At 39.6% G+C, this 24360-nt stretch overlaps 1 protein-coding gene across 3 annotated transcripts in view; it reads right to left on the bottom strand.

Moving 5' to 3' along the window:
* The window catches only part of LOC104601732 (putative E3 ubiquitin ligase SUD1), a 30326-nt gene that overhangs the window by 1403 nt on the left and 4563 nt on the right, over window positions 1-24360 (bottom strand). Inside the window, exons 2-8 of one of the 3 annotated variants that reach the window (XM_010265174.3) lie at window positions 22495-23187; window positions 4693-5469; window positions 4378-4589; window positions 3888-4256; window positions 656-816; window positions 407-570; window positions 173-319 (exon numbers count right to left, since the gene is read on the bottom strand). In XM_010265174.3, the coding sequence (XP_010263476.1) occupies window positions 173-319; window positions 407-570; window positions 656-816; window positions 3888-4256; window positions 4378-4589; window positions 4693-5469; window positions 22495-23187 (2523 nt within the window). The remainder of the gene's footprint in view (window positions 1-172; window positions 320-406; window positions 571-655; window positions 817-3887; window positions 4257-4377; window positions 4590-4692; window positions 5470-22494; window positions 23188-24360) is intronic. The other 2 variants (XM_010265175.3, XM_019198517.2) reach the window with 2 other exon arrangements.

The raw sequence follows: 24360 nt of genomic DNA, 5'->3' as shown, positions 1-24360 counted from the left end.
TAAGTCATCCATAAGTACATATGAACCACAGGAGATCTCCCAGGTAGGACACCAGACACCTAATGTGGCTACAGCCAGGCTGCATATGCCAGTTTTAATAAACAACAAACATGTTGGACAACACAAGCTAATTGCCATTTCTCTTGCCATACATTGAAAATAAAGCACCTACCAGTCTGGTCCAGATCTTGAGAAAAATGAGTCCTAGTGCCCAGTCCTGATACAAGAGGAAAACCGGGCTTTCATCCACAGGCACCCGCATTGGCACAATCACCAAAAGCTCAAATAGAAGACCAATCAATACCGGAATGACAAATATCTGAACCAAAACAGTAAACAGTAAAGATGTTGAAAAGAGAACTTGAAGATATCAACTCATATAATCTCCCTCGGTGAGATGACATACCCATATCGACAACAAAGCAGAACTCTTGAGGATTATACCACACCATTTCCAGATTTGTTTCAGAAGGATCCCTGCTCTCCTTGTTTGAACATACTCAATAGAATACCTGGCTCCAGCTACAACAGTCCATATGACATAGCTTCCAATAATGAATGCATACAGATCTAAGGAGAAAAGCTGTCAGTAACTCCCTTCAATCTACATGCATGAACAATGGAGAATGAAAACAAGAATCTGTAACTATGTTACCATTACACTTGATGCCGTGAGTAATCGGGAGAAGAGGAACAGCATTGAAAATTGCACGCCCAAGTGAAATGGGTACAACTATCAAGGCTGAGTTGAAGAGAAGCAGCGTCATCCATGCAAGCACCAACAGCAGCACAATCCGGAGTACAAAACTGTACCTACTAAGAGTTGTTTTTTTTAGGTATTTCGTCAATGGTAAAAAAAAATGAGATCAAAAAAATAATACCACTCATTATATTAACAAAAATCCAAGTCATGAAGGCCACAATAGAAAGCAAAATAGAGAAAGGAAACACATTTACAAATCACCATGAATAGATGGCATTGTTAAGCAAAGCATCCTGGTACTTTATATGCAAGACACAAAATGTCATTTCAAACTTGAATCTGATGACAGAAAATGCAACATCTGTTTTCATCAATTTCCATATTTCTGATATTGTCATGTTAACTTAAGCCAATCATAGTCTCAGTAAGCCCCGAAAATACTGTCCTTAAACCACATGTCCAGCTATATTCTGTATCTTGGGCATTTCATCAGATATTTGAAACATGATTTTCTAGCTGGGGAAGAAAGTTACCAAGTGGGAACATTATTTGCCATGGGGAATTGGGCCACATTTTATATTGCCAGTCTCTTTTAAAACTAGCCCAACTACAGCATAGGATGGGTTTATCAAGCTTAAACATCATTTACCCCATGAACAAAAGGTGGAAATGGGGAAATGCAGGGTCCTTAGTTCCAGCTGTGCTGCCATTAAGAAGGATTTATGGATCATTTAGATTTCTACATATTAACAAATTTATGTACCAGTTTAGCTTTACCCATCCATCCACTTACAAATACACATGAAATGGGTTTTTCCAATAGTTGTCAACACATCTAGGCAATTCCGGGCAATGGTGGGGCACCCAGTCACCTAGGCAATAGGAATCTCATAGAAAAAAGGCAAACTTTGTCTAGTTCCCCAGTTTTACATACCATTCAGCATAGTTTTCAAGGTGCCAAGGTGAGGTCAGGCGACAGGGGGGCGCCCTGTCACCTAGTCGCTAGGCGATGGATTTTTTCAAGTAAATAACATATATCCTAGGGTAGTTCCCTAGGTTCCATAACCATATTTCTTTAATAATTCTCCATAATTTTCATAAGAAAAGTATAAACTTCATGTTTAAATCTAGAAAATCAACATATTCACAAGAAGAAACAGAAGAAAGAAAAGAAAATTCAAAAAATATAGGCGCTGAACCCCTATTTTTGTTATAGGAAAAGAAGAAAAAGAAAAGGCGGAAGAAGAAAATATGTTGATTAGACAAAATTTTAAGTTATTCCTTACTTATTGGTTCAGGTTTTAAAGTCTTTGAGAATTCAATACAGCAGTTAGCAATGCCTGTATTGATTAAACCCTAGCAAATAAGAAAATAATAAAAAGAAATTAGTATATAAACACACAAAATGAATATTTTAGTTTAATAATGTCTATTTTATAATTATAATCGAAAAGGTTAAGAATATAAAAGTATTTTATAACACAGTATACAAAATTGCTTGGCAATTAAGCGAGGCAAGCCTCCAAGGACACCTTAACTAGCAGTACATATCAGAACACAAAGACCTTGCTGCATTTTTATGATCCTAAGGTGATTATTGCCCCCCTCCCCAAACAAGCTACCTCCGGATGGCATGGTTGGAGTTCCAGAGCTGGTGGATAGGTTTTATACATCAGTCAAGAAGGTGGTAATCTACTATTTTGGATTATGCAAATCTTTGTGTGTGCATAATGCATGAATTGCAGTAATTTTTTTTTGATAATTATGCATTCCAGTAAAATTAAATGTTCTGTTTTCAACTGTGCAGGTTGTAATGTCTCATGGTTGCAGACCACTCACTATGGATATGACCATATTTTCGATGCATGGCATATTTCTTGATTAGTAGATGTTTGAATGACTGCTATTGTGATCATATTTGCCCAGGTATGTATCAGCATTAGGTATTAATTCAAATGTCCTACTTTCTTGGGCCCAACCTTTGGGTGCATGGCTGTAGAGTACTGTAGAGGAGATGGGCCGAATGGCCCATAGACTGTCATGTCATGTTATGTTATGTTTCTCTTTGTTATGGGCCTTATTCTGGGCCCATACTCTGTAATGTTCTGTTTTTGTATTTTCTGCCCACTCAAGGGCCTCTCTGTAATTTATCAAAGGCATCGCCTTGACAACTATTCCATTCAGCATGCGTACTAATTGAAAAAGAATAGCAATTCTCTTTATTAAGAACATTACAGTTCCCCTCAAAACATGGCAGCAAATCATCACATATACAACAATTAAACAATAGTTTTTCAAATATATTAATTTCAATACTTTCAAAAATAATACTAATATAATAAGCATTTAATAGAGAAATTCCATATCAAATTAGCAACTAATGAAGGCTATCATTTATATGATAAGATTTAAGTTAGAAAGTAAAAGAGAAAAAAGACAAAGGTGAGCCATTGTTTTATTTAATGTGTGTGTGAGAGAGAGAGATATAACATAATAAAAAAAAAGAAACTTCTTTATACTTCTATTTTTCTTTCTTTTTCTATTATCAAAACCCTTTTATCTTTTAATTTTGAATAGTAAAACTTTAAAGCAACATATAAATGATATATAGTATATAATAGAATGCATTAGCACACATATTAGTAATAATATAGCAATATGAATTATAATAAGGCGCCCACCTTGTCATTGTTGTTACCTACATGGGCACCTTGTCACCTAGATGTGCACCTAGTTGCCATAAGGTGTTTAGGCAAGGCACCCAGCCAAGGGCACCTAGTCACCTAAAGAATGCCTAGGTGGGCACCTAGGGGCACCTTGACAACTACGGCTTTTTCCTAAATAAAAGTTTGCATAAGCTACTTCTAATTCATACATCCAAAAATCACTTCCTTCCTTTGCTGGCTCATCTATGCTCACTGCCAAGGCTTTTAATATGTTGAGCCTTGAGAATAAGTATAAAACCAAACTGTTAGTCAAGCCTTCATTTCTGCACCAAACCACAGCATGTCAAAGTAAATTAAAAGGATGCCAATTATATACATCTCCATGTGGACAGAGATCTATAAAATGCCCATGATGTAATTTTAAATGTCCAATGTTAATCAACTAAAGTGTAATTTCAAATGTTGAATGTTGATCAACTATAACATATAGCTATAGACATAAGCATAAAAAGACTTACTCAGAATCAGCTTGCTCATCACCATCATACTCTTCAGCAATATTGGAGTTTCCTGGCATATGAATGCCTCTGTTTGAATCTTCAGCAAGTGCTACCAAGGGCCGATCTTGCTGCAGAGCTACACCTCGGTGTACATCACGTAGTCTGTCCTGCCTTATCGGTTCAGCATTTCCATTTTCCTGTCCACCATTATCATCAGGTCTAGGCAGCAAGAAGTCGGTCAATCCCAGTGCCCAGCCAGCTACAGTAAACCATTGCCGGAGAAGTGATTTGATTGTTGCTCGTAGTCTAAAATGTTCAATAGCAAATGGTATACAGATTTGAAACAGCAGCATGTCTGCAGGAATCTCAGTAAATGGATCAGATACACTGCAATACACAGATATAGCCTCCAAGATCAGAAGAGCATGAGGTATGCAAAAGATATTAAAATAACAGAGCACTGGATAAGCAAACTTTAGTCACCATTAAGAGATGGCACCAAACTTACGAAATATCTAATGGGAACATGGAAGGTGCTAAGCGCATGGCAAGTTTGACTGGTAAAAACACCAGCATCACAATCAAGCTCCCATATACAGCAACAGACAATAGAACCCGACGAGCATGCTTGTGCACAGGGTCATCAATGAGGTCACGAAATGGATTATAATTTGGATCAGCAGGATCCCTTAGAAAGTATAGAACCCCGTTACGCAAAACCTATCAGAAGCAGGGCATCAAATAGCTGATCAGGAAAGCACACAAATTGATCAACATTATAACAAAAAAGATGCAAGTATGATCAACAGCTAGAGGACAATACCCCTCGAAGAAGGCTGACAAAAATGCTTATTTGTAGCATATACACGATTCCTACAACCCAATGTACCAACGAGCTTGCTAAAGGAGAGACAGAAAAGAACTCAACCCTCTGAGATATCGTCTTCCCAAGCATCCTTATGGTACAAACATCCAGCCACCACCCACACATAAGAGGAAAAACCCCAAGTTCAATCACCAGAAGGAAAGCAACCTTAATCATGGTCATTAAATGTCTCATTGCTGCCAGAAATTGTCTGACAAGGGATGGAACTGCTTCTGCTAAAGACGCAATGCCATAGAACCTCCCCATGGTCAAAGGCTCACCCCTAGTGTAGCGAATTAAAGCAACAATGCCAAGGTAGAAAAAAACCAGAGAGAATATAAACATGTATCCAATGGCAAGAGTAGTAACGTCAGAAAAGCGTGATGTTCCAATAGCCACCCCTTTAAATATGTCTGTTGAAGCTTGTTTGCTAATACTGTCTGAGACTTCATCTATACCACTCATGCTTGCATTCAAGGATTCTGTGACCACTTCCATAACATGACCAAGAAGACCATCACCATGACTTTCAGATGACAAATTCGTAACAGAAGTTAATGCATTCTTCAATGTAACATTTGCCAAGGAGAGGGTTGAATCTGTAAGTGGCATGACTGTTGATAACGCTGGGCTTGTTGCTGAGAAGAGCCAAGATATGTAATGGAGGACAATCCGACCTAATGAAAATGGCACAAAGATTACAACACCAAGGAATATCATATTGCTTGCTAGAACCTGTAGACAAAAAGAACCATGAAGACTATTTATATAATGAAGTCCCCGAAGGCCAGAATAATGGTATTTCTGAAGCATAAAAATATGGTCAAAATTAGAGGCAAAAAAAAAAAGTAAATGTTACATGAAAAGGAAAACCTATTTGGATATGGAAATTATTTATTTTTAGAAAAAAAGGTAAAGTATCGATAATGGAAATTCTGATAAGATGGTAGAAAATCATAGCACAGAGAAGAGAACTTTTTGAAAAGAGGGGGGGGGGCACTCTTCTATCACTTCATTCTCAAGCTACTGTATTGATCAATGGTCAAAATGTCCAGTATGGGCTATGTAATTCTGTTAAGGGGATAAGCATGTTTCTCCTTCCCAAACCAAGGATTTTTTTTTTTTTATTGTTTGTTTTTTGATAAATTACAAGTAAGGTTAATTCATTAAGGAACTGAAAAAGTCACAAATTACAGCCCGGCCCTGGACAATGATCCTTTAACACTCCCGCTCTAGTCAATGTGCCAGCCATCGAATTGGCACTTCTAGGTATCCAGATGAATAAGATGTTCAAGGGATCCCCTAGGAAGAGTGCCTGTCTTACCATAGGCCTCATTCTCCAAGGAATTTCTTCTCTGTTCTTCAGCCAAGAGATAACTATTTGGCAATCTCCTTCAGCATCCACTTCTTTCCACCCTTTTAATGAAAGCAACTTTAACCCTTGAATGACCACCAACAGTTCAACCCTAAGAGAGATTCCATGCCCAATTGGACCTGAGAAACTAAGAAGAATCTTACCAGCCACATCTCTCACTACACCTCCAGCTCCGCTCCTGATTCCCCTGGATTTAACAACAGCCATCAAAGTTAAATTTAAGCCTTCCAGCTGCTAGTGGGGACCACTCAGCTAGTCTCAGTGTTCTCGTGCTTTGAAAGCTAGCAACTACCTACCATTACTGAAACACCTCTGAATTCTTCACAAACTGAAACCCAATGAGCCACCCTTACCAATAGAAGCTCGCACACCTTCTCCACTGTCTTGTAGTTTTCTTCAAAAATTCTTGCATTCCCCTCACTACACAAACCCCAAAGTACAGCTCCTCTTATACATTGCCACAAAATCTTTTGCCTTCTAGTAGTACGCCTCATCCAACTTGGGTTGAAGAGGTCTACAGAAGCCAGGATCACCCAAGCTCTACCATCCAAGGACAAAAAATGTTGTCAGACAAGAGAAGCAAAGGGGCAATGAAGCAAGAGGTGGTTGGTGCTCTCCCCATTCTTCAAGCAGAGGATACAAACATGACGTGAGACAAGCCAATTTTTCCACTTTCTTTAGAGTCTTTCATGGATATTAATGATTTAATTAGCTGCCTCCCAACAGAAAACCCTAACCTTAGGGGGGATGGGACCACTCCAAATCTCTTTGGCTGGGAAACGGTTTACTATCAAAGGATAGGAAAGCGAATGGAAAAAGGAGGAGCAAGAGAAAAGGCCATTAACAGAAGGAACCCAAACTCTCTCATCCCCCCCCCTTCAAGGGTAGAAGTCGTCTCACATCTTGAAACGTTCCATGTAAAGAAATTAACTCATCCAACTCATGATCCCTCACAACTCTCCTCAAACCTAAATTCCATCTCAACCCCGAGACATCCAATGTAGCAAGTTCAGCAATTGATTTATTTCTGAAGCTGGACAAGTTCTAAATTCTAGGAAAGGTTTGGGACAAAGGAAGATCCCACCAAGTGTCTTCCCAGAATTTTACCTTGTGACCCAATTTGGCATCATATCTTATGTGTTGCAGAAAGGTGGGGAGTAAAGTCAAAAATTGACCTCCATAGCATAGTTTTCAAGGCGTCTAGGCGATTCTAGGCGACATTGGGGCGCCTAGTCACCTAGGCGATAAAAGTTTTATAATATAAAAAACTGACTTTTGGCTAGTTTCCTACTTTTATATGCCATTCAGCATGTATGTTAATTGAAAAAATAGCAATTCTCTTTATTAAGAACATTAAATTTCCTCTAAAAATGTGGCAAATCATCACATCTAAAAGATAAAAATCTTTTACATGTATTAATTTCATTATTTTCAAAAATAATACTACTATAATAAGCATTTAATAGAGCAAATTCATATTAATTAGCAGCTAAAGAAGGTCATTAACTTTATATGATAAATATTCAAGATAGAAAGTAAAATAGAAAAAAAAACAAGGATGGAGTTTCTGTTTTATTTAATTAGAGAGAGAGAATAGAAAAAAAGAACTTTATTATTATATTCTTTCTTTCCTCTTTCTTTTCTTTCTTTCCTTCTTTCTTTCTTTCTTTTTCTCTCCTCAAAACCCTTTGATCTTCTAAATTTCAATAGTAAAACATTAAAACAAAGTATAATTGATATATATAGCATATAATAAAATGTATTAACACCAGTGTTTTAAAAGCACAAGGCGCAAAAAAAGCGCAAGGGCCAATTTGCGCCTGAGACACAAGGCACAAGGCGAGGCGCACACCTTTTTAAGAAAGGCGCAAAATTACAAAAAAGAAAAGCTAAAAAATCAAAAAAAAAAGTCAAAAAATTCCAAAAAAAATGCCATTTTTTTTAAATGCAAAAAAAAATAAAAAATATTAAACATAATGTTAATAAAAATATAAACTTAAATTTTAAAATAAATGATTTAAAAAACCTATTATCTAAAATTAAAATACATAAACATAACATGTAAAGTGTATTCAAATAAAAATTTAAAAATAAAAGCAAACATATAAAGCATTTTCAAGCATGTAAAACCCACAATCTCTTTTTTTCCTTGATTGCATTGCTTCAAGTAGTTAATGTAATGTAAAACATATTGCATTTTTTATTCTATGAGTTGCCTTTGTAGCATGCCCCTCAAGGCAAGCCCAAACAAGTCTATGTTAGGGTCTGAAATTCTTATTTCTCACATAAAAAATAATGATTTTACAACTTTCATTGCCTTTTAAGAAGATATTTTATTGCAATGAATGAATAAACAACATCAGCAAATAGGAGGTTCTCTCCTCTTTGATTCACTTGCTTCGCTCGCTTGCTTCGCTCCTCACCAGTTCGCTTGCTTCGCTCGCTCACCGAAGCTCCGAGAACCCCCTATTTATTGTTGTTGTTGTTTATTCATTCATTATTTTTTATGTGAGAAATAAGAATTCCAGACCCTAACATAGACTTGTTCGGGCTTGCCTCAAGGGGCGTAGTCGGAGGTCCAAGGGTGGAGCCCCCAGCCCAACCGTTAGACTCAAAAAAAGCAAAAAGCACAAAATTTTAAAATGGTGCATGCCTAGGCTGAGGCGCAAGGCGCATCAGGCGCGCGCACCTTTTGAAAGAGGTGCGCCTAGGACCTAGGCGAGGCGCATACCCCAAAATGCGCCTCGCATGTGCACCTAGGCGCACCTCAGGCACGACTTTTAAATCAATGATTAACACATACATTAATAAGATACATCAATATAAATGACATTATAAAAGGCGCCTGCCTTGTCATTTTTGTCGCCTAGGCCGCCTAGTTGGTAAAAGTCAAGGCGTTTGGGCAAGGCGCCCAGCCAAGGGCGCCTAGTCGCCTAGGCAATGCCTTGACAACTATGCTCCATAGGCTTCTTTAAGACTGATTTCTGGACGGGCCCGAGTCTCACCCATTTTTGTGCAGACCATAGATACTCTCAATCACCAAGTGCCACAAAGCCTCCCTCTCCTCCAAAACCATTTAACTAACAATGCCATGTTTTTCTCTTGCAACCTTCCTAATCCCAACTCTCCAGCCCAATTAGGCCTACACACATCCTCCCCATTCATAAGATGCTTCTTCTTATCTCCCCCCATATCCCACAACAAATTTCGCATTAACTTTTCTAATCTTTGCATTACCTTCCCTAGGGCTCTAAAAACTAACAAGAAGTAAATTGGAAGGTTGGGCAAAATGGACCTAATTAAAGTTACCCTCCCACCCTTCAAACAAGTAGTTATTTTTCCAAGTAGCCAACTTCTTCTCAAACCTCTCAATTATCCTTCCCAAAAGGAACCCTCCCTTGGGTTGCCACCTAAGGGTAAGCCTAGATATTTTAGTGGCCAAGTTTTTATCCCACACCCTAGGATTGCTGCAAACTCCTCTAACTCCCTTTCATCCATCTGCATACCTACTAGACTACACTTTTCTGAATTGATATTCAAACCTGAAATTTTCTCTACAATCTCCAAAATATTCCTCACCTTTCTTACATCCTGATCACACCTAAACTCACCTAAAATGAGGGTATCATCTGCAAACTATAAATGAGACACCACTTGATCTTGTCTCCCCACCCTTAGGCCTTTAAGAAGAACACGCTCATCCACTCTTTTCAACAATTTACTGAAAAACTCCACACCAAAAATAAAAAGCAAAGGAGACAAAGGATCTCCTTGTTATCCCTCTAGTTGCTTTAAAGAAATCCTTTGGGGAGCCATTAATAAGAATTGAGAAATGAGTGATCTTCAAACATCCTATCATCCACCTAATCCACCCGGTCCCAAACCCCATTTTTTCCACCACCAACTCAAGATAACCCCAATCAATATGAACATAAGCCTTCTCTAGATCCAGCCTGTATACAAAACCTTTCTTCCCTGCTCCTGCAATCCCACACTGACTCATTGACTATTAAAATTTGATCTAATATCTGTCTATCTTTGACAAAGGCTCCCTGTTCCCTTGATACCACAAAGTGAATCACATTCTTTAACCTTATAAATAAAACCTTAGCCACAATCTTCTATAAGCTGATTGTAAGGCTTATTGGTCTAAAATGATTTAGAGAAACCGCTCCTACACATTTTAGGATTAAAGAAACAAAATGTGGCATTCATTCCTTTCCCAATGTTTCCTCTTCTATGAAACTCATCAAACACTTCTTTCAGATCCTCTTTGACAATCTCCCAACATTCATGATAAAAAGCCATTGGAAATCTGTCAGGTTCAAAGGCTTTACCTCCACTAATAGCCTTCACTGCCCTCCTAATCTCTTCCAAGGAGAACGGTTCCTCGAGTTTAGCTGCTAAGTCTAAAGGATGTCTTTAACACTGGTTTTATTTGTTGTTTGGGGTATCGAGGGCTTTAAAATGTGAAGTTATTGAATTCTCCAATTCATCTCTCCCTAGTATCTCCACCCCATTAACCAATAAACTAGAAATCAAGTTTTCCTCCTCCCATTGGCCAAAGAATGAAAAATTTTATTATTCCCATCCCCTTTAACCATTTACACCTCTGTTTTTGTCTCCAACAAGTTTCCTCTCTTCTTAATAACAATTCCAACTATGCCTTCAATTCCACTCTTTTTTGTTTCCTTTATTCCTCTTCTAAACCCCTGCCTTCCTCAGCTTCTTTCTTGTCCAACATTTCTAATTTGGTTCAACAGGTTCACTTTATTTTCTTCGATCAATCCAAAAACTTGGTGATTCCACTCCTTCAGTTTCCCCTTAATCTCTTTCAATTTTTGCATAAACTGAAAGCCCTCCCAACCTTCCCCTAGATACCCTTGCCACCACTCCTGAATATTTTCTTTGAAAGTAGGGTTTGTTATCCACATGCTCTCGAATTTAAAAGGAATAGGCCCAAACAAAAGCTCATCTGATTGTAACAATAGGGACCAATGATCAGAAATGGGCCTAGCGAAAGTCTTCACCATCATAGGCCCAAAATACTCTTCCCACCCAGCAGTAACTAGGAATCTGTCCAATTTACAGCAAACTGCATTTTCTTGCATGTTGGACCATGTAAAATTGCGCATTCTGAAAAGGAAGATCCTTTCACATACAATCTGAAATAAAGTCATTCTGAAAAGTAGGGTTTGTTATCCACATGCTCTCGAATTTAAAAGGAATAGGCCCAAACAAAAGCTCATCTGATTGTAACAATAGGGACCAATGATCAGAAATGGGCCTAGCGAAAGTCTTCACCATCATAGGCCCAAAATACTCTTCCCACCCAGCAGTAACTAGGAATCTGTCCAATTTACAGCAAACTGCATTTTCTTGCATGTTGGACCATGTAAAATTGCGCATTCTGAAAAGGAAGATCCTTTCACATACAATCTGAAATAAAGTCATTGAAGTTTCTCGTGCTTTTGGAGACTCAGAAGCACCTATATTTTTCAACACAAAAACAAGTGACATTAAAATCTTCCATCAAACACCAAGCTCCTTCGCACATTCTGCTAACACCAAAGAGCTCCTCCTGCAACATGCCCCCATCTCTATAAGAAGTGGGACCATAGGCATTGGTCAGCCACCATTTGAAACCACTGTCCTTGTCCCTGAATTTCATTGTCACCAGGAAAGAACCCACCATTTCCTCCACCAAATCTAATTGACTCTCCTCCCAAGCTGTAAGAATTCCACCCAAGGACCCTGTAGCTGGGAGGAAAACCCAACACTTATTTCTCAACCCTCAAATGCTCCTCATCCAAGCTGCATTAATAATCTCAACTTTTGTTTCCTAAAGCAAAATGATAGACAGCTTTTGTCTACGAACAAAATCCTTAAGGACCTTAACAACTCTCTCTGTGTAGCGCTCCCCAAACCTTTCACTCCAACTAACCATCTTCATTGACACTGACTAGGCCCCTTTACTCCCTCTACGTGATTCCCACCTTTTGTCCTTCAAGAAAAAGTTTTCACTGTTTTAATACCTGACGAGGTGAGGATTTCTAATTCAGACCATCTTATTCGAGATTTTATTGGTTTTTCCTTTTTATTCTGCTAAACCAATTAAATGCCATTGCATCCATGAATTCTCCCAAATTTCTCTCAATTCCCTCTCTTTCTATCCCATCTCTAATCTCAATAATCCATGTCCTTGTCCCAACTCTCTCCTCCTCTTCCACCCCTCTCATCTCTTCCTCTAAGTAATCTAACATCAACCGCCAAATTTCTTCCCCATACTCACCCCTAACTCCTGAAACCCTTCCTGACATAAAGTGGCATTCGGTATACTTAAACAATTTTGGCCAACCTCCCCACCTGCAAAGATATTATCCACAGCAACACAAGGTGTACTAAGAGAAGAACATGGAAAGGGAACAAAGGTACCTGGTTGGTTGGAGCAAGTTTAGTGGCAACAGCTTGGTGACATCTGTGAAAGACTGGCTATTAACAAAATCCCCATCTAAATCTTGGGTTCCTTCTGAGAGAGGCTTCCTCAGAACTTCATTGCCATGAAAAGAACCTGTCGAAGCATTCTGAACCCCAAAAGGTTTCCTTCACCTTTGGCTAGTTGGTGAGGCACCAGACCCTCGCTCTAGTTGGCTGACCTCTGCTCTCATGGCTTCTTCACCTATAGCTTCCAAACCAACAGATTGACCGGGACTCTCTCTTTCACACTGGTCAGCATCAAACATCCTTCTTTTTATTTCTTAGAATCAAACATCCTTATTTCAAAATCAGTTCCTAGATCCCTGACCATAGACATTGCCCCTAAGCCGCCCCTCTTTCCTCCAACACTGCCAATCCCTGATTTGGCTTCATTCAAGTCCCCGTCCTCAGCTTCGAAATTAACTTCCACCTCTTCTCTAAAATTTCTAGGATTTCTTTTCTCCAAATCCAAATGAAATCTAACCCTTTCTGTCAATGTCATTTTAGGTTCCATGTTTCCCTTTGGATCCTCTATGCTTTCCACTCTCTCCCCTTTATCATGATTCTCATCAGACCTCGTAGCCCTCACCCCTTGCAATCTTTTTTTTTTTTTTGAGAAAAGGTTAAGTATGATTGTATTAAAGTGAAAGGTCCTTTGTACAATGAGAATCTGTACAAATAGCTGACAAGTTGGACCTCAAAAAAAGACCATCCTCAACAAAATACTGTCTGGCATGTCATCTTTAAACACAGTATGTGTAGACAACCAACTCCTAATAAACCCTATAGCCATATTGATGACCTCAGCTTCAGAAGAAGCTTTGTGTTCAAACGTTCTGTTATTTCTTTCCAGCCATACCGCCCACAGAATTGCCAAAGGGATGAAAGACCAACAGACTTTCCCTTTCTTAGTCAACCCCTTGCAATCCTCTTCCTCCACCAAAACTAAGCATCCCTTCTTTCCCTCTTTTTTGCAGACTTCAAAACCATAGTTTCATCCCTAATTGTTTTAGGTAGTGTTTGAGAACACTTAAAAGAAGTACTTCTTTTAAGAGCTGGGACCACACATTAAGTGGTTATTAAGTGGTTTTGTGTGTTTTGGTAAAAAAGTGGGGAAGTACTTTTTTAAAATACTTCTTTAAAAAAGTGACTTCAAGTTGGCTTTTTTTAAGTACTTCTTGAAGAAGTACTTCTCCAAAAAATGGGACGAACCAGTCCCTAATAATTTTTTGTAATGCCTAAAATTCCCCCACAAGGGTTATACCTCCTCTTTCTCCATTCAATCGAACATCAAACCCAGGTAGCAGCGCACCAGTTGCAGGTCCACCAGCGACGATCGGCGGTGAGGAAAAGTGGCCAGTGGATTTGTCGTTTGGCCACTTTCTTCTATTTTCTGAAGTTATTTTTTTCTCATTTAATCATTTTTTTGGTTTTTTTCTTACTTGAACTCCCTATTCTTCGCAGATCTACACTTGAACTCCCCTGTTCGAGTTTCAAAATAAAAGTTGTCGTTGTTGGTATGGTTGACGAAGCCGACATGTTGAGAAGAGGTGGTGCATTGATTCCGCCGGTGGGTGTGAAGATGAAGACCATGCCGTGGCCAGAGAAGATTTGGAATGAGTCAAATCTCTCTACTGAGAGATCTACAGTAACGCTTTTGGTCTTTGGGTTACAAGACGCCCTTTTTATGGATGGGTTTCTCTTCGAAGGGTGAATCCATTAATTTTCTCGACTCGAATTGCTGGCTCGAAGGGAAAATCATTCCCTTCCCAAAGTCCCCCAAACATCAATTTTTCATCTCTTCCCTTATCTCTGACCCACCCACCCACCCACCCACCCTAGAGAATCAAGAAAATCGATAGAAATGGCAAGTTTTGGCAATCGAAATCCCCCAATCACTGAAGAAACTCCATCTGTATCAACATCATTTACCTTTTTTGCCTGCACTTCAAAGCGTCAGCAAGCTATGGTTCTCTTTGTGCGATAGAAGATGGGGCTCCAATACCAACATCAGAAAATGGGGAAATGGATAGGGCCAACAATGGGTTTCTAGATTTCGACGAAGCCATTGTCTTCTTTTACATCTCAACAACAAGATTAGTAATCTGTGGTGGGTGTGGAATATTGATAAAGGAAACTTACTTTACATGCGTGGAATGCTTCTGCGACAAAAGTCTAGATGGCTATAACTTTGCAGCACTGCAACTCTTGAGAAATAAAATAGAAAAGAAAAACTCTACCGAGGTAAGCCCAAAATATTTTAGCGTATTTATGTTCTGGTTTGTTAATTAATGCTTGGTCTTTGTAATGCTTTCATGTTTGCTTCACTTTTCTTGTAGTTGCAAAGCAATGCACTCGGGAAAAGGGTAGTTGTAATTGCTACAAAATCTGTTGTCCGTCATGTTGTAATTCATATTACAATTCATGGTTCTGGGTTTGAGCACCGGGAGTTAGACCTTGTAAGATATCAGTTGGAAGCAAAGGAATCCTCCCAGGCATGAAGTTGGAGGCAAACCAGATGCTAAGATATCAAATGGACTAGCTGGGGATAAAGCTAGAAGACAATGGAAGAAGGAGAGGGAGTCAAGAAAGACTCAGGAGGCGGAAATGGGAATCTGAGAATTTTGTGAAGGTTGTTAATTGGAGGAGTCTTTCTGTTGTCCAATCTACAGTTCCGGCGGTTCCGACAATTCCAGTGAGTAGCTTACCAAACATCCCCACCCCAATAAGTGATTAAAAACATAATAAGTGATTTGAAAAGTGGGTTACCAAACAGCCTTAAATGGTTCTTAAAATAAGTACTTCTAAGAAGTACTTGTGTAACAAGTACTAAATCATCAAACAGGGCCTTAATTGGTCCAGAGGACCCCTAGTTCAACCAAGTAGCTACCCTAGTCTTCTCCTTGCCTAACCTATTCCTGCTCGAGCCACTTGGGACCATCTCCCTTGTTTTTTGTTATGCCATGTGGGCCCCATGCTCCTAAACTCACCTTTTGACCCCTTCGAGAAAGATAAAGACTCACTCCTTCGCTCCATATCCCCCTCAACTATTCCTTTTTCTCCTCTTCTACAAGCATTTCCTTCTTCGAGAAAACACGGGCAATCAAACACCAATTTGGAATTTCGTGGAACCAAGGTATCCTTCTCATTTGAAAACTATTCATTTCCAGCTTCCTTTTGTCTCTGTCCCAAGCTCTAATTTTGACTTTTGGTCCTAACAACCCCTCTATCATTTGCAAGTCTATGGTCATCGTTGCAACAATCATCGCCACCCACAATCACAGTAAGCTTTGCCAATGCCAATGCTAGAAGAGCCGTCGGAGCTTGAGAAGGAGATTCCTTTGCAACTACTCCCCCAAAAATCTCAATCGCAACCTCATGAACAAAATCTCCCACCCTAACTTCGATCAATTTGAGAATACATTGAGGAGAACTAGTTCTAACTCTTAGAGCCGCTCATCATAAGTTTCGTGAAGTACTTGGTTCAGGATAGATATCCACAAATTCGCCACGACAATATCCTATAGATTTTTACACTGATAAAGTCCAAATGTGAAAAGGTACACCTCTTACCCTAACTTCAACAACTCCCCTCCGCCAACAAATTGCGTTAACCTCTTTCCATGGACTTAATTTAAACTGGCCTTGTGTTGTAAAACCCCATTGATTAAGGTAATGAACCACCTTTTGTTTCAATCTCGAACACAACACCATTGCTAGCCTCTCCCCCATTGGTAGCAGAGTAAACTAGCCAGTAATTTTGAAAATGGCCATTAGACTTTGTCTTAACAATCTCCAATTTGGTTTGTCTTTAACTTTGCAAGCCAATGTTTCATCCCAGGTCTCCACATAGAAATCTGATGGGCAACTATAACTTAACTTCACCCTTCTGGTTTTGCAAAGTGGCACTCTCTCTTCCCTCTAGCAAAGCTTATTCAAACTGGGAAAAAGATTTGTTACCTCCACCTTCAAACTTCTACCCCTCTCCCCCAAAACTCCTCCTTATATATCTAAAGCTCTTCATTTGAGCACAGCCGTCCCTTCCCCTCTTTGCCAAAAGGAATGCATACAGACTTTGACTTGTCATTGCCAAAAAAACTCAATCAAAACCAGGTAACATCCTATGTCATTTTGCCTTGTTTCTATAAAGAAAGACTGTCCTTGTTCTGAAAATTTATTCTAGAGCCCATTCAAACTGCCACTAGGGGGCACATTTCTGGTCAAACACAACGGTTTAAAGAAAAATCTCTTGGATTAGATGTTTAAGGCCATGAACAAAGCTGAGGAAAAACTTGGATGACGATAAGAAAGAAAGTTTGGAAGGAAAGAAACCGAAAGGTTCTCATTACTCTTCTTAGTACAATGTTCTTGGATCAGTCCTGTTTGGATAGCAGAATTTGGTCAGCTTCTCCTAGTTTTTTTACTTGTTCTTCCTTCTACAATGCTCTTCTTCAGTCTTCTAACATGGAAAGATCCTTTCCAACAACGAAGGTTTGGTGCAGCCTTGTACCCCCAAAAGTAAGGGCATTTTGTTGGGAGGCAGTGCTCCAGAATATCAATGCCTTGGATATGCTCCAAAAAAGGAGGACAAATTGCTGTCCTTTTGTATCTTTTGATTCTCTTCACTTTTTGGTTGCAGGTGGACCCTTCCCTCAGATGCGGTAAGACTCTTTAATCCAAGCTTCTTTAGACTTCCAAAGAAGAAAGGAAGAGTAACATGGAGAGCTACAAGAGCAGTTTTTTGTGGTCAATTTGGGAAGAAAGAAATAATAGGATCTTTCAAGGAACTGAAAGATCTGAGCAGGCCATTGATTGCATAACTACCAAGGTCATACATTAGCTCAAGTCTTCTGACTTATTTAAAGACTATTCAGCTGACATTTTTTGAGGCTGGAATGTAGTGGCAAATTCTTCTTCTTTGAAGGCTGTGACCAAGGAACAATGGTCCCCTTCAGCACAACAACGGGTGAAGCTGAATTTTGATGGAAGCTCTTTGGGCAACCCGGGTCCCTCTAGAGTGGGAGGAGCTTTTAGAGACAGGGAAGGCAGAATGATTGCCCTGTTTTCTGGTCCAATAGGTATTGACGACTCATTGAGAGCAGATATTATGGCCTTGCTCCACGGCTTAAGGTTGGCTAAGCAGTGGGGCTTTCACCAAATTGAAGTAGAAGGGGACTCCAAATTAATAATTAGGTGGATGCAGTCAAACAATTTGGTGGTCTGGGCACATAGACAACTTATGAGGGAAATTAATTGCTTAGTAAGGGAGGTTGGGGTGTTGTTTAGGTGGACAAGGAAATCAGCAAATGGATTAGTTGACACATTGGCAAAGCAAGGAACTTTCAGGGATAATTTGCTTTGGGCTGTTTTGTAATCTGGAAATAAATCTCTTGGGGTCAACACCCTTGTTTTGGGTGTTGACAGTGTACTCCTCTAAACGTTTCATTAATGAAAATTACCGTTCCCGATCAAAAAATGAATCTACCAATAGTCTTCAGATTCTGTCACCTTGTAAAAGAATCTCAAACTACCATATTGATGAATGGTCAAAATCTCCAGTATGGGCTATGTGATTCTTTTAAGGGCATAGGCAATAGGCTCTCCGCAAACCAAGGATGTTGTTGGGTGAAACCACAGATGGTTATCAGTTGGAAGATAAGATCTACCAATGGTCCTCAGATTCTGTCACCTTGTAAGAGAACCTCAAGCTACTTTTTTTTTTTTGAGGAAGAAAGAGAATTTTTCATTAAAAGGGAAAAGAGAAACAACAGGAAAGTGATAAGATATCACATGAAAGAAAAACACAACCAATGGACCAAACGATCAGACATCAAGATCCCTTCAACAAAACCAAAAAACTACACAGCTTACAGACAAAAGGCTCAAACAGACAAGACTCAAACTATGACCAAAGAATCCTTGAGAAGCCTGGAAGATACACTCAGTCTTCATCCACGAGCTCATACTCCTGGTCTGAAACTTGTTCATTCCACACCTCGCGTCCTTTCCCAAGAACTTTTTTATTCAGCTTTTCTTCCCTTCGTTTACCTTCAAATTCCTCAAAGGACCTTCTAGCAAACTCCTCACAACCCCAAAAAACAAACCCAGAATTTTACCAATCATGACCTTTCTTTCTACTATTTTCTGAAGAGCCACACATCCCGAGACACCATCCTTAACCTCGTTACTTTGCAACTTCAAATTTGCACCAGAATCAGGACCACCAATGTTTACCTTGTTGCCTTGATTTTCCTTCTCCAAATGGGAGTCCAATGGCTAATCTTGCATCATTGTCCCCCTAGAATCAATTCCAAGTGTCAAATTGCCTCTCGTACCTTTTCTCCTGTAAACCCATTTATAATTTTTTTAGGTCCTGCCCCAACCAGACCAAGCTACAACCTAGAGAAGATTTTCATCACATGCACAACATTAGGGTTTCTTAAGTTGTGTGTTTTCAATTTTCTTACAAATCACTCCATTAAATGACTCCTCCTTCTCTTTGGTCTTGCTCCTTTGACCCAAGTAAACACCCAACCTTCCAACCTTCACCTCCTCAAAGCATAAATAGTCACCAACGTGGCTCTCATCCTGATCACCAACACTGCCACTAGCGACTACAGCCCCCACTCCTCCAATCTGTTCTCTGCCCTCTTTTTTCAGCAGTGGTGTCAACACATCCTTCCCCACCTTCCTCCTCATCTTTTAACCCCTCACGCTCAGCAGAGAAAACCCCCTCAGAGACCAATGGAGCTGCAAATCCCAAATCGTACCTGACTTCTTGAGATGTCACAGCAGAAACCCCAGGCTCAGGAGAGAGACTAACCACCGCAGGATTTCTGTCAATTTGAGAGCAGAAACCAGTATCGCCATCTGCCAAAGAAGACTAGTAACCAACAAGTTCCACTCCTGTTTGTCCAACAATCCTCTTGTTGTCATTCCTATCATACTCGGCAATTACCCAAATTCACCTTTCTTCCTTTTCCTTTCTAATCTCGATCAAGCCTCTCCTTCCTAACGTCGCATGCCTTTTAAATTTTGGTCAATTAAAACCTAAAAGCTTTCTCTTCTCCATCCTACCCTTCCTAAACCGGTTAGCCTTCTCCCTATCATAACAATCAACAATCAAGGCTTGGGCCCAATTCTCCATTGGTCTATCCTTCTTAATCGACTCTTCAAATTCCACCAAAATTTTGTCCTTAAGGCCATCCACGTGTCCCACCGCCCCTATCTCCTCACCAATTCCACCGCCCTCTAAAATAAATGACCCTCCTTTTGATTTATTTCAACCAACTTCAGCTGGGCCACACCCACTTTCAGACTCTTCAATTTCTGCCAACATCCACCTTCATTATGGCCCATTGAGCCAACCCCCTTCAGTTTTCTTAAAATACCAGAAATACCATCATCTTCTACCTCTGTCCTTCCCTGCCCATTCGACTTCTCACTCATTTCACCCGAACAATGAGCTTCCTTACAACTGGCTCCTTCCAATCTTCAATCTCCCTCTAATATTTGAAGTGATTCACCCATCTTAATGGGTAAGAACCTTCAATGACAAGTTTTAGTTCATAACTCTCCCCGACAAAGTAGAGAGAACAATGTCGGCACCGCCTGGACCTCTACAACTTCCACCAGAATTCTTACAGCACTCAAGTTCCGCCATGAGTTCGTGCCTGCATCAACAAACCTAAATCTACCACAAACATCCCCCACAGCCTTGAAACTATGGAAACTCCAAGCATGTAAAGGAATGCCAAAAATCACAATCCAAACCAAACTCAACGGACCCACATCTCTAATAGCACCAACCAGGGGACGGGAGACCACCTACTGATTCTAAGATCCAGAGGTCACAACTCACTTTGTTCTCACTACAGCATGAAATTCGCCTCCTCCACGCTATCGAACATAAAGAGGCAGAAGCCAGCATTTAGTTTCCTTACCTGCAAAGGCTTTTTTGGGTGCCAAGCAGCTGTAGCCCAATCCCTAACATCTTCCACATCTGGGTCAAAATTAATAAAACAACCAACTAGACTCCTCTCCAAAATCCTGAGGTTACGGTGAGCCTCACTTATCGAGTTCACAGAAACGTGGGTATTGTTTTTAACACTCATCATGAGCACAGAAAGTGGTCCTGTGTTAAATTCCTCTTCCTTATTCTTTCCATCCAATGAAGCAAGATGGCCAAATCATAGAGTAGAATGCCCTTATAGGATTTTAGGGAAAAACCCTTCAGCCTCCTCTCAGTTTTATCCTAATCCTTAAACATCCCCTTCAAAGGATTCCACTGTTGACCTGGTTTAACATGGCCTGTTAGGGAGAGTGATGGAGGTCTTCAAGTGCAGGCTCCACTAGTTAATGAAGGCCACAATAACTTAACTACAACTAGTCTGGTAGAGGATAGTGGTGAAAAGACTGAAGCTTTGGTTGATGCCCAACCATTTGGGAAAAAAAAAAAAAGCCCACAGTGCTAGAGTTGGAAAGGATTAATGAGAATCCCTCTTGCTCATTGGAATTCCAGAAAATGTTCTAGCAAATAGAAGATTTAAGAGAGAGAAAACAGCGAGATGTTTTGGTTTCAAAGGTTTTTTTTTCTAGATTAAAAGGGGGTCTCTTTGGGTTTAAACCAAGCAAAAACATTGTGAAGACCAAGAAAATTTCTAGAAGTTTTAGTGGTCAGCCATTTAGAGATTGCAATGCTTGAGGGTGGTTTTGGTGATGGTCTTTCAAGGTTTCTGTTGCTTTCTCCTGGGTTTGAAGTGCTTTCTTTGAGTATGATTTTGTTTTTAGCCGTTTGGTCTTTGGATGCTCTGGTTTGTGTCTGTAGTCGTGTCATTTTGGGTTTTTGTTTTTTGGTGTTATTGTTAAGTCCCGGCTGTTTTTGGTTTATTGTTTTGAGTGTTGGAGGTTGTTTGTCTTCTCCTCTCTCAAGGACCTTTGGGTCTCTACCCTTTTGTACTTTATTTTTCTTTTTAGTAAATTTTATTTTGATTACCAAAAAAACATGGCCACATTAATGGACTTCACAGTAGATCTAAACCACTCATGTTGAAGCCAGTCTTGTTCTCTAAATATGCCACATTGGCATCCTCCTCCATTGGCCGACTCATCTTGAATCAAACTTGCAAATTGTGAGCAGCTGAGATTCTTCCAAGGATTTGTTCAAAATCAGTGAATCAGTGATGAGTATAGTATTCAGGGTTTTAGGGTTCAGATCTCCTTCTCTCGTGCTTTTGCTAACAACGAAAAATCTCCGGTATGGGTTATGTGATTCTGTTAAGGGCATAGGCATAGGTTCTCCTTCACAAACCAAGGGTGTTGTTTGGTAAACCCACAGATGGTGATCGGTTGGATAATAGGATTCTGCCACCTTTTAAGTAAAGCCAAACCATTGGCATCCAGAGTATTCATCTCATACAGATCAGTTCCAACAACCACCAAGTCTCTAGCTGGCTTTCAGAATGGGGAAGTGAGGACTGACTTGAACTAGAATTCATGAGGCTAGTAGGGTTTTTTTTTCAACTTCTAAACCAGATGAAGCACCAATTAAAAAAATAAAAAAGTTCATAAACAGAAGGTTCAAAAGAAAATCAAGAGAGAGGCTATTATGTTTGCCATTGTGAACCCATGAGGTTGAAAGAGAACTTATCCATCTGAATAAGTTTGCCAACTACTAAGTAATCAACTAATCATATTCAACAGCCAGCTTATTTTCATTGCTAAGTAACCACATATTTGTAACAGATATGCTTGTTATTGTGCTCTGTCAAGATCTACAAATAAGAAAGAAAACACTCATTAAGTCGATCAGTTAAAAAACATTAACCAAATAAATTGGCAGTGAGTCAAAACTCAAAAAAATAAATAAATAAAGAGGTGAAATAAGAATAGAGGAGTGGCAAGCTTACAGTAAATGCATTTTCGACCAAATGAAAAACAGGCCCTTGCATGCCAACAAGCTCATCAAATGGTACATCTTCTGCACCATCAGCATCATCCAAACCATCGAACATCTGTTCAACATGCGCTTCAAGACGTGCAGCCTGCATTTCCAATCGGGCAGCAACATTTTCTGCATTTCTTCTAATGATTTGACCAGCTCCAGCAATACCTTGCCCTCCACCGACATCTTCACCATTCCCTTCACCAACATTAACCCTATTAGCAGGGATAGGCAGTCTTCTTGCAGCACGAGCACCATTTCTTTCACCCTCGTCTTCTCTTTCAGCATCCTGCCCACCAAGTTCTCGGAGATGTCTGAAGTAATCCCTCAAAGAAGTGGCTCCCAGAAAAATAAAAACAATGCTAGCAGAAAGCAGAAACCCATGGAGACAGTCAGTAAGGATGGCTGTAGTGGACATATGACTGAGAAATAGTCTATGAGCTTCACCAAGACTCCTCACGAAAGCCAGTCTCCATATCCAATACGTGATGAAGGGTATTATTAGGAGCCACACAGAGAGCACAAATGCAAGGCGTAAAAAGAACTGGAGAACGTGGCATGCCTTCATAGCCATTCCAACTACAAATTCCTGAACAGGAAGCCTTGCTGGAGCATTTTCAGCATAAACAGGAGAGAAAGAAAATGCATGCTTGCAGACCTGTAACACATCAAAAACAGAAGATGGTTCATCACCCAATAAGATAATGATTATAAGCAAAAGAACAAGAAGAAGACAAAATGCTCTATGAAGATAGGGAAAAATACTAAGCCTAACTCACTACATAAAATCAATGAGCTAAACTTGACAGCAAAATGTTTATGGTAAAATAAATCCCGTAACTCCTGTTTACAGCATTTTGTTGAGACAAAAAAAAAGGTGATCACATAGTAGTCAATATCTTACAATTTATGATGCAATTCACAATTCAAATCATGAAGCCCAAGGGTTTTGATTCAAATCTCACGTCTAATTCCTTCCTTTTTCTTAAAAATAAAAGCTTACCACTGTTTGAATTTTACAATTTGATTCATGAATCTTATGCAATTCATGCAATGTCAACCAATCCAATTGAGACCTAGTTCTCTACTTCATCATTACTTTGTTTCTTTTAATTTTTTCAATGGGTTCTTGTTTAAAACTATAAACAGTGCTGTATATGGTCAAAGCACAGGAGTGTCCTTATTAAAATATAGGAATTGACCAAACTACCTGCCACCCAAAACATAATCTTAACACTCCCCTCAAGCTGGCATTTATATATCATACAGATCCAGCTTGCTAGAAATAAAGTCAATCCATGGTCATGTAGTGCCTTGGGTCCACAAATCTGCTAACTGGTCATATTAGTCTTCACAAACGGTGTATCTATGTCACCACTCTGTATCTTCTCCCTCATAAAATGACAATTTACTTTAATGTGTTTTGTTCTCGCATGAAATACAGGGTTTGATGCAATATGAGTAGCTACTTGATTGTCACAATGCAAATGCATAGGTAAATTTACAGGAATTCCTATCTCCTAGAAAAGACTTTTAAGACATATTTTTTTCTATAGCCTGGCTCATGGCTCTGCATTATGCTTCAGCACTCAACTTCACCATTACACTCCGTTTCTTACTCCTCCAAGAGATAAGATTTCCACCTAAGAATGTGCAATACCCTATAGTAGATCTCCAATCAGTAGGTGATCCAACCCAGTCGGCATCTTTGAACCCTAAAACAATGTTCATGATCTCTATATCTTACTCCTGTTCCTGGTGAGTGGTGAGCCCTTCAAGTATCACAAAATCCTAAAAACTGCCTCGAGATGGGGAACTCAAGGTGAACTCA

This window comes from Nelumbo nucifera, chromosome 1, assembly GCF_055504915.1.
Source record: "Nelumbo nucifera cultivar China Antique chromosome 1, China Antique-T2T, whole genome shotgun sequence".
Taxonomy (NCBI): domain Eukaryota; kingdom Viridiplantae; phylum Streptophyta; class Magnoliopsida; order Proteales; family Nelumbonaceae; genus Nelumbo; species Nelumbo nucifera.
This window is presented reverse-complemented; position numbering and strand designations above follow the sequence as displayed.